Consider the following 14130-nt stretch of genomic DNA (forward strand, 5'->3'; position numbering starts at 1 on the left):
CTTGCAAAATGACAACCTAAGCTAAGATCTTCATTTAATCTCTCCAAAAAAGTAGGGGGAAGGAATGGGAGCAGGAGGAGGGGAGCTCCCCCAGTCCTTGAGTACAGTTTCATAACTAGATATGAATTATTAAAAAGAAAAAGGTCAATTGAATCTCTACTACATGACTGTACTTACACCATCAGTGTTTGGGGAAGCCATGCAGGGGATCACCTTTATTACGGATCAGTGCAAATGAATTAGATAAAAGACCGAGAACATTCACACTGCAGTCAGTACTTCAAGTCTGCTGTGCTATAAAATATTGCTTCGTGCTTCACTGTATCGCACTTGCAGACTAATGAGACATTTGGCATACTAAGAAACCATCTAAAAATGAACGTGAGGGCAGGATCTGGCCCTGGATGATAGAAAGGAAAATTTCCATGCTGAGCAGACTTAACGCTGGCACATTAAAAGAACCGCTGACCACTTTCACTGGGTGCAAGGAAAATCAATCTCAGAGAGGCAGAGAAAATATTGTTTGCATCTCTTATTTCTGAGCATTCTTTTCTGGCACTTACAATGACAAAATGAAATCCCCAGTGCCGTGAGTCTTCGCCCCAGAAGCTGGCACTCGCAGCAGAAGGATATGTGCTTGGTTGCCTTGGTGGTTTGGGTCACCATAACAGGGCCCACAAAACAGGTATTTGCCACCTCCTGAATGTGTGCTTCCAGCTACACAGACAGCAGTCTCATAATGGAAAGTTAAAATGTAAACACAAGCTGCTATTTTAGTACAATCATACCAACGCGGCTGCCTGTGCTCTCTCTTCTTTTATTTCCAGAATGGACAAAGTGCTTGAATCAAAATATACAGGTATTCTTTTGTTGTTGTTCTTTAAGTCCTGACAATTAAATCTTGCTCACGAAAGTAATTCTTACTTATCTTATTCCTACAATAAGAGTTGACAGTGTTCAGTCTAACGGATGCCAGAATCTATTTCTCCCTGGATAGTAAAAATACAAACAGAAATCAAACCCAAGCAGACTAAATAAAGGATTGTAAGAACTGACAATGCTTTATGAATTTGAAAGGTTACATTGCTCAGTTGAAAATAAAACTGAAATCCTGATTCAGCCCTGAGCTTTTGCCTCCCCATTTTACAACGTTTAAAGGCATTCTTCCCTTTGTCACATGGGCAGTTGTTCACAAAGGACTTCATTGCTATCACCTCGCTCATCCAGTCCAGATGGCCAGAAGTGATGAAAATCCAAAGGTATTCCAAAAAGTGACCTTGGAGATACTCTTGTGATTCCAAATTCAGGAAAGATCATAAACCAGATTCTGGAAGCATCCCTGTTTTAGCTGTAAAGAAAGCCAGTGCACCTAGACAGCAACTCATTTTTAAAGGACAACAGCAGACTTTCCCCAGTTGATGAGACATCTGCTGCAGTATTCCACTATCCCCAATTTACAAAGAAAATGAGAGCTAGTTTGAATCACATATGTCAGTAGTGAGGATTTTTGCCTTCTTATCCTTCAGATTCTATTACCTATACCAAGACAAGATGACGATGCCCGTTAAGAAACGAAAACTGAGAGGAAAGAATCAGGGAAAAACATAAAGGTGTAAGACAGTTGACTTTTTTCCCCTTAATCATCTGCTAGCTTTGCTTGCAGAAGTTGGCCGAAGTGAAACCACGGGTCCGTGCCATTCTCAGCATCTCAGTGTTAAGGTGCCTACATAGCTTCTCTGCCACAACCACACCTGGCTCTGCAAAATAAAAATTAAATCAATGAGGTTTGCAACACAAAAGCCACCCTCTCACTTTTGCTGAGCACTGTTTGAAATAAAGATGGATCATAATGTGAGTCATTTATCTCTCCTCTCTGATGCATTCACACACACGCCTACCACTGCAGGGGGATTGAGAGAAGTGACCTGAATCTCAAGCACCCTTGGGTTTGCAAACAAAACCCAGCCAATGAGATGATGCAAAACCTGAACTAAATCCACAGCTTCCACTTCACCCCATTTTTCTCCTCTCATTATTTTAGCTAGTGAACGTACATGAGGAACGGTGTCATGTAATGAAACTGCATATCGTGTAACAGTTCCAGAGCAAGACATTCCCATTTCACACAACAGACGTTCAAGCAAGCAGACTAGGTGAAATCCCAGTTGGCTGCAATACTTGTACTTATTTTAATTGTTTATTGAAAACAGCATGACAGATGCAAAAGAATGGTAGAGGGAAGAACAAGAAATATTGGCTTCTTTCACAGACTCAGCCCCCCACATGAACCATGTGCAAAATCAATTCCTTAATTATATGTAAAAAAAAAAAAACAAAAACAACAGCAGTGTAAGTAGAACTAGTACTAGTAACATGAGAGAGAAATGAAAGAAGCAACAAAAGAAAAGGAAGGGCTACAAGGCAGAGGCACGCTCCTGGCAGAGGGGTTTCCCCTCGAGCACAGAGCAGAAGGCAGGGCAGGCAGAGGGGGAGAAGGGCCATGGTAAGGGAAGCAGGAGCAAAACTGAACCCGAGGTAGGAAAAGCATTATTTATTGTATTCTGGTTATTTTGCTTAGGCTGGTCCTCAGACTTTCTTCAGAAGCAGACTCATGCCTGCTCTGTGCCTCCTCTGCTGACTCATTCCACTGACTTACAGAGCACATAAAAATCAAGAAGAACGAATCCAGGTATCAAGAGATCTGCCCCTGTTCCTTGCATCCTAAAAAGGAACTTGTTAGTGTCACCTATGAAAGAGTGGTGGCTTTACTTCAGTGATAGAATGATCCCAGTAGGTGCAGAGGATCACTTTTGCTGGCAAGCATTAAGCATGTTTTTCTCCAATTTATCTTCCCAGTATGATTCATTCCACTCATCCACTTGAAAAAATATGCTCAGGGTCATCTCATCTGCTTGCACAGCGAAGTCCATCACCATACTGATAGATCAGGGTTCAATTTCTTGCCCAAACACAGACAACAAGGAAGTGCATACAAATTCTGTCCCTGACTAACTGTCTCTGGAAATGACAAAGCAGATCTATCCGGGCCAGCTGACAATTCCTATGGAGACCCAAGCTCGCAATACCAGAACTGGATGGGATCTGAATACAGCCAGTGGAGACCTAAGTTAGAATGGGAAATCATTCCACTCACAACAAATCATGCCTTGGAGAGCACTGTTATCCTACACAACCAACCCTTTTATTCAGTCCTTCAAAGGGCCAAAGGAAATTACATGGGATGAACAATACAAGGACGGTAAAACACTTCAGATGTTTCTGCTTTTACCTGCTCTCGTGGGGAGTGCCTCCACACACCTTTGTGCATCCTGCTGAAGGAACCCCTCTGTGCCCCTCTCCTGCTGTGACAAAGGCTCCAGTGCCCAGCTGGTTACCCCAGCCTATCAACACAGCTCCTGAACAGTACTTTTGAGCAAGATCTTTGGATTTTCAGACTGGCAAGTCTGGTTGCTTTCACTCAGACTAAATCAAATGCTTCTCAGGCTTCCCTGTCTAAACCACACTGATCCTTCTTGGCCTTTTGGCTGTATTTTATGAAATATCTGATGTCCTCTGTCTCTAGGGGACAATTAGCTGCTGCTACCAAAGGATGAACCATATGATCTCATTCTTGTCTTTCAACTCTGTCTTTTGAGGTTTCCAGAGTTTTTCCTGAGATTTTTATTTGTTCCCAAAGAACTCCTTATATACTCAATAGTTTGCCCAGTTGGTACTGCTCAAGCTAATAAAGATACTGGCTCCCCTTGAGCCTTGCCACACCTGTATTTCAGGTGCTACACACACAGGTGTTTCTTCTCCAGAGGAAGAGTGCATGGAAACATTAAAAAAATAAGAAAATATAAGAAATTCTCCCAGATTTGCTCTTTCTCTCAGGGACCAAACATTAACCCTGTTTTCTTGTACCCAAGCATTACCTACCATTGTGCTTCTTCCTCTTTCACAATCCCCAGCAGACACCATCCCATTGTCCTGCCTATATATGCATGTTTTTTTCCCCACAATCCTCAACTGCCTTTGCTGCTTCAAGGAGGGGTAGATTCTGAAATATCCCTTTCAAAGCTGGGATGGATGTTTGCAATTGGGGTTTATTAAGTTCCTATGGCAGCTATTTCCAAGGCTGCTTTGTCATATATCTCTTTGCAGGAGATTTAAGCATGGCAGAGAGGCTTTGCAGATAAAGATTTGAATTGCAACCTTTACACCAGAAGTGTAATAGGAACATCAGGGAATTAAATAAAATTATATTTTTCCTAGATGTCTGCTTAAAGAGGAAATGCAGGATTTTATGGATGCCCCAGAGACAAACTATTACATTACACTCCTTACAGTTCTTATCTGAGCACTGTATATTTGAGCACCTCAAATAGCACAGAATCATTCATAAAAAATGGGCAAGAGAAACTGTGTCCCATCAATATTTCAAGCTTGGTTATCAAATCAAGAGAAAGCCAGGAGTCCTGCTCCAGATCAACATTTGCAGGTTTGATACAATTGTTTGGCAGTTTAGTTTCTTTTTTCCCTCTGCATTCTCATTGTCTTTAATATTTTATGTAACCTTCCAGTTGATGGTTATTGTAATATTTATTAATTTTTCTTTACTTGGCTGCACTAACCAGTTTGCTCCTTTCTCTTTCAGCAGGGAGAAATTCACACTCATTTGCTATTTGCGGGGTGATGACACAGTGTGAAGAAGCAGTAATGATGACTGACTGATAGAAGACACCATATGTTCTCTTCATTTTTCTCTGTGCTATTTTATGAGAGAGGAATAGAGACTCAGTGTAAGATGAACTTTCCAGTAATATACAATATAAAAAAAACATTATTTTTTACAAATAATTGGCAGGATTGGGAAATACTGTTTTTCTAAAGCATTCCCATGACATTGCTATAAATATCAGGCTCCAAATCACTGAGAGAAATAATTTATATGAGAAATATTTTACATGCGTCTGAGCACCAAAAGCAGTTTTATAATTAAATTTCACTCTCTTCCTAATGCCTTTCAGTCTTTCGCAGTAAAAATTCCAAAACCAGACATTGTTATGACTAAACAAAGGTTAGAAATTCCACCCAATTTTAAAGAACGCTGTATATAATCCCATTAATTATGTGCCAGTCTGTACTGCAAGACAACCAACAACCTCGACCACAAGCAGCTGCCAGAGCCAGCTGTGTGTGGGGGTGTCTCCTTACACACCCAGTGCACGAGTCGGCATACCTGCTAAGAACAATGGCTCCCTTCAGTAAACCTTGCATTAGCTTTAGCATCTTTTAGTCTTAAAGAAAGAAGAAGTTTCATTTTCGATAAATACACAAAAAGCTTTCACTGTTATAACTCACGCACCTAAGCGTACTCTTCTTACAAACTCCTGAATATTTTTGTTTTCCCCCCGCTTCCTTAACCTACCCTCTCAAACCAAGGCGGTCTGACTTTTGCTCTTTCTCCTAACTTCACAACAGCCACTGACTAAAACCAGACTGCATCCAGAGCCGCACACGTATCTGCTCATGTTATTAGGCAGTCATGAGCAGAAACAAAGAAGTAAACAAAAGGGATTCATGGTGCCTCCTGTTTCATTAGAGACAAAGAGAGAAGGAAAAATAAATAAATAAATAAAACCTCCTAAACGCAAAAATTAACTCAAGAAATAGTAGCTTCGAGATACCATTTCAAATTTCCAAGAATGTTTTGGTAATAATAGAGACAGAACTGAACAAAACTTGACCATGAACCCTTCAAGGTGAGGGACAGCAACTCCCCAACATCACACCTAGAGCCAGAACTCAGGGCTTGGTGTCAAGTCATCCATTTAACACCTTTATCATAACACAAGCTGAGCAGAAAGAGAACCCCAATTTGCTTACTCTGTTCCACCAATGCAGCAGGAAAACTGTCTTGATGCAGAGCCAGCCCTCAGCACAGCACTCTCCTGCTCACCTGCCATAGCCATCAGGACATGCTTAAATTCCTAGTCTGTAACTCAACACACCTGCCCCAGTTAGCCTGACTTCCTCACGCTGTTACAACCCATGCATTCTGCATCACAAGAAGAACATGACAGTAGTAGTTGAAGTGAAGGTTTTTGTGGAAGGAATGTGTTCTATTCTGCCTCTGAACTCCCAAGTGGAATGAATGCAGTTCCCCAAAAAGCTGTACTGTGTGCACTTCATTTTGCTGTTACAACAGAATTGCATGAAGTCAGATCTCAAAACTCTCAGCCAGACACTCCATTCATCAGCAAAGCACTGCCTACAGGATCGGGTCCCTAATCAATACTTTAATATAACACCTACTTAATTGGAATAATTGATTGCCAGGGATCAGACTAAGCATAATGTATTTCTGCTAGTCTGGACAAAGGATAAATGTCATAGATTATTTATAAGACACACCTGCAACTATGCAGAGGGTGGCAGATACGACACGCAGTTAGCACCATATGCGTGCAGCGCTTTGTTAAGGACAACGGCAGAGATGCCAGCACAACATAGCCGGGCCTGCTGGGCATCACCGGGTCCCACCGCCGGGCTCCTGCGGGTCAGCTCACAGCCATGCGGTCACAGCCAGCTACCACTGCACAGGATGCTCCGGGGTTACCTCCTCACCCGGGTTCTGCCATTACCAGGCTGTTTATTCCACTGCACACTCGTGAAGGAAAAGCCTCTCAATATTTTAGGATGGAAGACAGCCAGCAGAGAGTGCAAGAGGCTCCGTCTGCGCACTTACCGCACAGTTTGCAGCCCAACTCCCAGACGTGACACCTCGGCCCCGCTGCGCCCCGGCTGCCCCAGCCGCTCAGGTTCATTGCCCAAGGTCACCGCCGCCACCGTCACGGCCACCACCGGCACCGCCACACGGCGCCCACCCAGCCGCCCCAGCCCCGCTGCTGCCCGGTGCTGTGCTCCCACCCGCGCAGGACCGCTCTCCCCTGCCGTTCTGCAAATCCATCTATTTTCAGTCCCGTCGCAGAACCGCAGACCGGAGGAGGACATGACTGGCAGGCAGCTCGCACCTACACACAGCTACGCGGAGCCTCCCCGCCGGCTCCCTCTCGGAAAGCTGCATCCCGGCGGCTTCCCCGGCTCGGGATCCCCCAGCCGGTAACTTTCCGGGGGGACCGCGCGCCCGGCTCCAGGCGCGGCCCTCCCACCTCCGCTTTACCCTTCAGACCCCGCTCCGACGGCCGCAGGGGCGCGGCGCCCCGAGCTCGCCCCAGACCCGCGGGCCCGCCCGGCCCCGCCCGCGGAGAAGGGCCGAGGCAGCGCGGCCGCCCGGCTCCCGAGGTGCGCGGTGGGGCGGGGGCCGGGCGCGGCGGCGCGGGGGCGGAGCGGGGCGGCGGCTGCCGGAGCTGCGGGAGCTCGTCCCGCCGCGCTGCCTCCTCCCGCCCGCGGAGCAGCGCCGAACCGCGGCCGCGCGGAGCGGAGGATGCGCTGAGCGCGGCGCAGGTGAGTGGCTCGTTCCCCGCTCGGGTCCCCCCCACCCGCGCCCCAACTTTTCCCCGCGTCACTTCGGGAAAGTGCCCAAACTTGCGGCGGGGCCGCCCGGACCCCCATCTCGGGGCCGCGGATATCGGCGCCGGGGGCTGCGCGGAGAGCGGCGGCCCGGCAGGTGCGGGCTCGGGGCGCGGAGCGGCCGCACCGGGAGCGCAACCTGGGGCGGTGGGAGCGGGGTGGGGCCGGAGCCGGTGTTGCTCTGGGTACGTGCCTCCTGCGACCGGGTCCGGGTCGCTTTCCGTAGGGATGCGAAGGAAACTAGTTTGTGAACGCCGGCAGCTCAGTGCCTTGGAAATGCAGTTCACCCGGAGTTCACGTTGCGCATCAGAGGAAGGGGCACTGACGCGCTGTTTGTGCCGGGAGTTACCGCGCAGGGGAACGGAGCTACGGGTCGGGCTCGGTCCCGGTCGGTGCGTCCCGGCGGCCCCGCGCCCCTCCGGTGGGAAACCGGGCACCCGGAGCCACGACCGCCGGCGGGGCGGGGCGGGGCGGGTCGGTCCCGGCCCATCCGCGGTTGGGGCTGCCGGGCCGCAGTGTGCGAGCGGCCGGGGACAGAGCGGGACCCGCCGGAGCCCGGTGTATGTGCGGGTTGGAGCGGTTAGGAAAGCTCTATTCAATGGTATTCTGATACTGCTTTGTCTGCGGCCGATCTGTGCTGTGTGCAGATTACATGCTTGCAAAAACCAGAGATGCTCTCTTTTTGTTCTGTTTATGTTAGAAGCTTACCCCAAACAGCTCGTATTTTATTGCCAGATTTAAAAGTTGCAGCTCTTCAGAGAATAGGTACAGTACCAGAGAGGGATGAATGGGAAACGTGCGCAGTCTCATAAGTGAAGATGGGAATTAGAGCCTCTAATCCCTTTTGTTTGTTAACAGTGCTGCCATGTGATGAGGGCTGTCCTCAGCTCATCCCGGGAAGGTTTCACCCCGCCAGCTGCCTGGCATCTCTTCAATTCCTTCCATGTCCCCGGGATTTCTCCTTTCCAGGAGCAGGCCACAGCAGCTTTGTGCCGGGGATAACCGCTAAGCTCTCCTTTTGAATTCATGAGCTTCCAAATGAAACTTCAGCTGACAGCTACCTGCCCTGCTCCGGCACAGTGACAGCAGCACGGGGCTGCTGGAGCGCTACTACCGAGTGAAGTAAATTGGGAATAAAAATTGGTGTCAAGTGCCCAGGTCACAGCACCCAATGTGTGGAGCTCTGGAACTGGGGCTGCTGAAACCTAATCAAACTGTAGCTCAGATGGAGCAAACTTCCAACAGCAATCACCGATAGGAATTAAATCCGTAGCACAGACAGCAACAGAGATTAATAATCATCATCATCAATTAGCTGATGGAATCAAACAGAACAAAATGAGTGTAAACAAAAATCCGTTTCCCCTCCCCCCTAAATCTCATCCCACTCTTATTTATCCAGTGTCAGGGATGTTTTCTGAGCATTGCTTTCAAGCACCAAAAAATGTACCAAATGTCATAACGTAAGGTCAAGACTTAATTATTTATATGGAGTCATCAATCATCGCACAGGGCTGATTTCTTTATGATCCACCGGAGCTGTGCAGTGAGGCAGTGAGCCCTGCTGCCCCGCGCTGAGTGGGGCCGGGAAGGTGCCCACAGCCGCTGTGCCCAGGCTGTGCAGAGCGGCTCTGCTGCCCCATTCGAGTCCTGTAAGCAGAACATCACCGGGGAAATCTCATGCATATCTGCTGCATCTCGGTAATGAACGCTTACTGATTACGGATTATCTGGAGAATTTAGCTTTTTCAACATTATTCAAATTTTTATGTTTATGTAAGCTAATAATACTGATGAGATTCAGTAACTACTCTTTGCCTTATGGTATTTGAAAAGTGTGTCCGCCGGGCTCATCTCAGTGTCTCCCAGAAGCACTTCAGAAATACTAAAATAGAATTTTTCCGCCTGAAAAAAAGACGTATTGGTACCCGGGATAATGCTCTTTGCTCACAATTAATGCCAAAAATCAATTTGCTAACATGCTTTTTATGTTTCTGCTGATCACAAAACAGGATGGCACAGTAAAAGCTTTTACTGCCATCTGATTAGTCCGCGGTGGTGCTGAGTAAATAGCTGGGGCTGGCAGCGCTGCTGAGCGCCTGCGCTGAGTTTGGTGGGTATAGAAGAGAGTGTGGGGTGCTGAGCAGGAGCCAGCTTTCTGATAGCTGGATGGAAGTAGTGAACGTGCACTGGGATATTCCTGAACCTCTTCCTGGCCTCTAATGAAGGGTTAATTACAGGCAGGGATTTGCACAGACTTTCCCACTTATCCCTCTGTTAATAGAAACGGTGCTGCTGATCTTATTTACATGATTGCATTTTGGGTAGGGAGATGATTAACTCAGTGTGTGCGAAGCTGGTGGGGAAAAAGAAAAGTGGACTACAGGAAGAGAGGGGTGGAAAGGAAAGTTGTGGTGAGAACGAGCAGAGCAAGGAGGGAAGGTTCCTTTTGCTCTCCTGTCATCATCTCCTGATGCTCTGTGCTCCATAACCCCGTTAGCACTGACACACTGCTGGGAGCATGGGGATATCCCGGGCAGCTCGTGATCCCTCTGAACTTCATGGCAGGGCTCCATTTTGGCAAGAGCAAGTCCATAAGCCCTCCTGCACATCCATTACACTGCTTCTACTGATTTTACACCGAGGCAATTTATCACTGTAGTTCAGTGATAGAAATACCAAAATAGCATTTCACTGGGTTTGTAAAAGGGTGTAAATTATGGGTAGAAGGACAAATGGATTGTCCACTTCTTCAAAGACCAATTAAGACATTAAGAACATGGGGAAATACTGTTAGACATTAACCAATCATTGAGAAAATCAAAATTTAGGACCCTGTTCTATGTTTCTCGAGCACCCTCTGGATCTTGCCCAGAGCATGTGAAAAATGAAAGATTAATAGTATTTCTTGCAGGCAGGACCAGTCAGCTGCTTGTGTATTTTTATGGTATACTGGGTATATTTATAGCATTTAGTAATGCCAGCAACGCTCAGTATAAAGAGTAACAGATGAATGCATTGTGAAACAAGGTGCTAGCAAGGCAGGTGGGAAATGACTTCCAAAATATTGCAGTAACCAGGCAGGAAGAAATGCCTTTAGATGGTAAACATGAAATAACAGACATAAGTGGCTTCAGCCAAAGTCAGGGTAGATCTTCAGGTTGGTTTCAGCCCATGCAAGACCGAGCCCAGCCCACACCTTACGCAAAAGAGGAAAAGCAGGCTCACCGCGCGCGGATCCCAGCAAAGATGGCTTCCACGCTGCTCTGTTCCCATGGAAAGACAGAAATGATGATGAAATCACAGTTGAGAGTGGAGAGGAGAAAGGAGGGGAATAAAATTGTATTGGCTCAACTGCAAGAAGCAAATCACAGATTTCCCTATTCAGACAGATGATGCCTAACTAGGGCACAAAGCAAATCACAAAAGAAGGTGGCAGATTTCACAAATTAGTCATGGCAAAAATGGTGAATTTCACAGCTTGAAGTGAATTCACGTTACAGAATGAAACAGCACAAAATGATTAAGAGCTCTAACTGATAGAAGTAATGAGTGTGTGAGCCTTAGTCATCACATGGCACCTGACACTTCTCCTTGGCTTCAGGGGAGCAACACCTTCAGCCTCTTCCTGCTTGTTTGGTGAGGACAACCTCAGAAAGAGTCCTTTGTACATCTTTTTGGGAGATTTGGGACTGGGGCAGAAGCTCAGCAGTCCCAGTAGCACTGCAACAGCCATTCAGCAAGGAGAGGCTTTGCAGACACCACCCCCACTCCCAGTGGAGCAGTGGGTATGTGCCATGTCAAGAGCCCTGCCTTCACACCATGACCTCGCAGGTGAGCAGCACAGAGAGGGGCTGGAGCAAGAGGGACACCTGCAGCACAGTAGCTGCCACGCTGGCGACAACCTTCCAGAGCTGGCAGGGCTGCTTTGGGAACTGTTTGGTGCTGGCCCGTGCTGTCATGTAGTAGCGGTGCCACAGCACACATCCCTCCCAGCAGGCAGCCCTCTAACAGCCCATGCCATGGTTTTCTTCCAAAACCAACCCAATTTCCCTTCCTTCAATGGATGAAGACTAATGTCAGAAGCCTCACAGGTGCTGCTGCTTGACTTCTGTTAGCAAAACATTTCAATAGCTGTTACAACACGTTTTCAAGGAAAGCTGTGTTATTAAGTACTAAAACCTTCTGCTACCATTTGTATCCCTGCTTAGACCGAGATAAAAAATAATGGAGAAAAATGTCACCACTGTGTCTTAATTCTGTTTTTTCAACATATGCTCTTCTATCACAGTTATTGAAAATCCATAGAGCAAAATGCAAGCAAAGTGAGCTAATACCAACCAGAGAACACCTCCTCTAGCACCATCAGTCTCCGCCAAAACCTTCCCCTTCCCGGCAGACCATGGGGCAGCCCTGTTGGAGTGCCCGGAGCAGGGTGGTTCTCAGGCGCCAGGAGGTTAACAAACCCCATCGCTGGCAGGCTGAGCTCAAAGTGAAGCAGAGCCACAAACCCCTTAGAGAGAAGCGTGTGCCAGCTTTCCTGTGCTTATTGAGGGCATTCCAGCAAAGTCGGGTCTGCTGAGCGCAGCTGTAATAATGTCATGCAGGGAGAGCGGAAGCTGTTGAAGTTGCCAGAACGAAAGCCATGAAGGGATGTAACAGGGCAGTGCCAGTTCCTTCAAATCCCACCTGGAAGTTATTACCCAGCCACAGGAGGCAGAGGAGCACTTGCATCCCAGAACAGGGTATGTGCATCAACCATGCAGCGGCCAGCCGTACCTCGGGTGGGCACTGTACGGTCCCAGCTGCACTGCTCCTGACCCAGAGGGAGGATTAAAACTGCACACAGAAGAAACAACCTAAGAGGAATTGATCACTATTGAACAAGGATGGGAAGACAAAGTTTGAAAAGAATTAGCATTTCTAAAGGAATGCCCTTGGACTCTGGGTAGGGAATTAGAAAGGACTTTAAAAAAAAAAAAAAAGGCAGGGGATGGGGAGAAGCCCTCTTCTCTGGAATTGATTTTTTTTTAAAACTTGGCAGATTTAAGAAGCCTTTCAGTAACATTTTGTGGATCGATGCTAATTTGATGCATCGGAGCTCAGCACTGTGCCAATTCACTGTCAAACTGATATTAACTAGGCACTTTTCTGAGCATGTTTATAGCTCAAGATCCATTAAATATGCAGACCTGACAATGACTGCACCTCCCTTAAAATACTTAATTTGAGATGTACATCACAGCACGCACAAATGGCCTTTTGCTCTTCATCACAGAGCAGCCTGGCTCCACGGAGGTGCCATCCTCACCCTTGGAGTGGGGCTGGAGGCTGCACACAGTGCTGCCAGCAGTGGTGTGATCACCACAGCCCTCAGTGGGGCCCCAGCCACGCAGGAACCAACCTGGTGGAAGTCAGCTAGCTGCTGTCAATGACACTCATTGAGAGAGCACTAATTATTCACACTGGTGAAGGTTGCCGGATCAGTGACATAAACTTTCAGAGTGGTTTCTGAATTGAATGCCTGCAAGCTGGCATCCACCTATAGGTAGAAGCTAAGTAAAAGTCACTTTATTTTTCAACAATTCAGAGTTTGAGACAAAGCTACAGAACATCCTGGTATTTAAATTTGGATCCCTTTTAATTCCTTTAAAGCCTGCTCATAAATAGTTTGAGAAATGCTGGCTTTTCTTTCTGTTCCAATGCACAAATGATCCCTTCCGAGTTCAGAGAATCAAAGCAGCAGTTAGCTAGCAATGCATAGATGTGGATCACTGACTTCAGACAGCCATGTTTGAACACTTTCATTTTTATATCCTGAAATGGGGATACTACTTAACTTAAAGATGAATTAATTTTTCTGTTGCTTTTAAGTTCTTTAATGGGAGATGCTACTTAATTACATAATAGACTTCTAAAGTTTTTTTGCATGACCTGCTTGATCTACTTAAAGCATATAAATCAGTATGAGCTGAATTAGTAAAATAGTTTCAGAAATCTGAAGACTGCACCAGAAGTTAGACTAGTATGTAAGAAGGGATTAAAACAATATTGCTCTTTCATTTGGCAAAGAACAAACTAATTTCTGGTTCCTGATCCTTTGATCATCTCATTTCTAAGGAATCACAAAATCCATTTGTGAAGAAATCTATGAAATAGAGGAAGAAATTGTAAAAGTATCACTGTGGAATCTGTAGGCACATGCAAGGAAGGATGCCATGAATCTCCTCCTTGTGTTGCAGTTCAAAATAGCAGTTATTTTCTTCATTTCAGTGGTTACCAAAGTCTCACAGAAAGGAGTGCTCACAGAACACAGCCCTTGTTTCTCATGGCAGAAGTGTATTGGTCTGGTTTCTCACATAGGAGAAACGATAGTCTTGTCCCAATCTGCAGTGACTGAAAGCCACTCACCTTACTCCATCCAACACGGTCTTGTTCTAAGGAAGTTTCATTCCCTTCCATCTCTACCATGTTTTATAAAGACTTGTATTCTTCCAGCTTTCCCCAAAAGTATACATCAGCACACCTGTATCTAAAAATCCTCAACTCTCCAACAAAAGCTAGTTTGTTACTTTTCTAGATTGTCTTCACAAG

At 46.5% G+C, this 14130-nt stretch overlaps 2 protein-coding genes and 1 long non-coding RNA gene across 10 annotated transcripts in view; 1 reads left to right on the forward strand and 2 right to left on the reverse strand.

The window, feature by feature from the left end:
* The window catches only part of PEPD (peptidase D), a 172620-nt gene extending 165434 nt beyond the window's left edge, over positions 1–7186 (reverse strand). Inside the window, exon 1 of one of the 2 annotated variants that reach the window (XM_085234518.1) lies at positions 7038–7186. In XM_085234518.1, the coding sequence (XP_085090644.1) occupies positions 7038–7090 (53 nt within the window). In that variant the 5' untranslated portion in view covers positions 7091–7186. The other variant, XM_085234517.1, reaches the window with a different exon arrangement.
* On the reverse strand, positions 798–6742 carry LOC146543487 (uncharacterized). The gene is made up of 2 exons (XR_014886023.1): positions 4635–6742; positions 798–1757 (listed from the first exon to the last, which is right to left on the reverse strand). It is a non-coding gene; the product is annotated as an uncharacterized LOC146543487 (long non-coding RNA).
* A 127-nt stretch (positions 7187–7313) lies between the features above and the next one.
* Positions 7314–14130, forward strand: part of CHST8 (carbohydrate sulfotransferase 8) — a 165092-nt gene continuing 158275 nt past the window's right edge. For 5 of the 7 annotated variants that reach the window (XM_085234523.1, XM_085234522.1, XM_085234527.1 and 2 more), the window contains exon 1: positions 7320–7470. The gene's annotated coding sequence lies outside the window, so the exon portion shown is untranslated. Of the gene's footprint in view, positions 7471–14130 lie in introns of all 7 variants that reach the window. The other 2 variants (XM_085234521.1, XM_085234524.1) reach the window with 1 other exon arrangement.

The sequence above is a fragment of the Meleagris gallopavo genome, chromosome 13, assembly GCF_905368555.1.
Source record: "Meleagris gallopavo chromosome 13, MGAL_WU_HG_1.1, whole genome shotgun sequence".
NCBI lineage: Eukaryota > Metazoa > Chordata > Aves > Galliformes > Phasianidae > Meleagris > Meleagris gallopavo.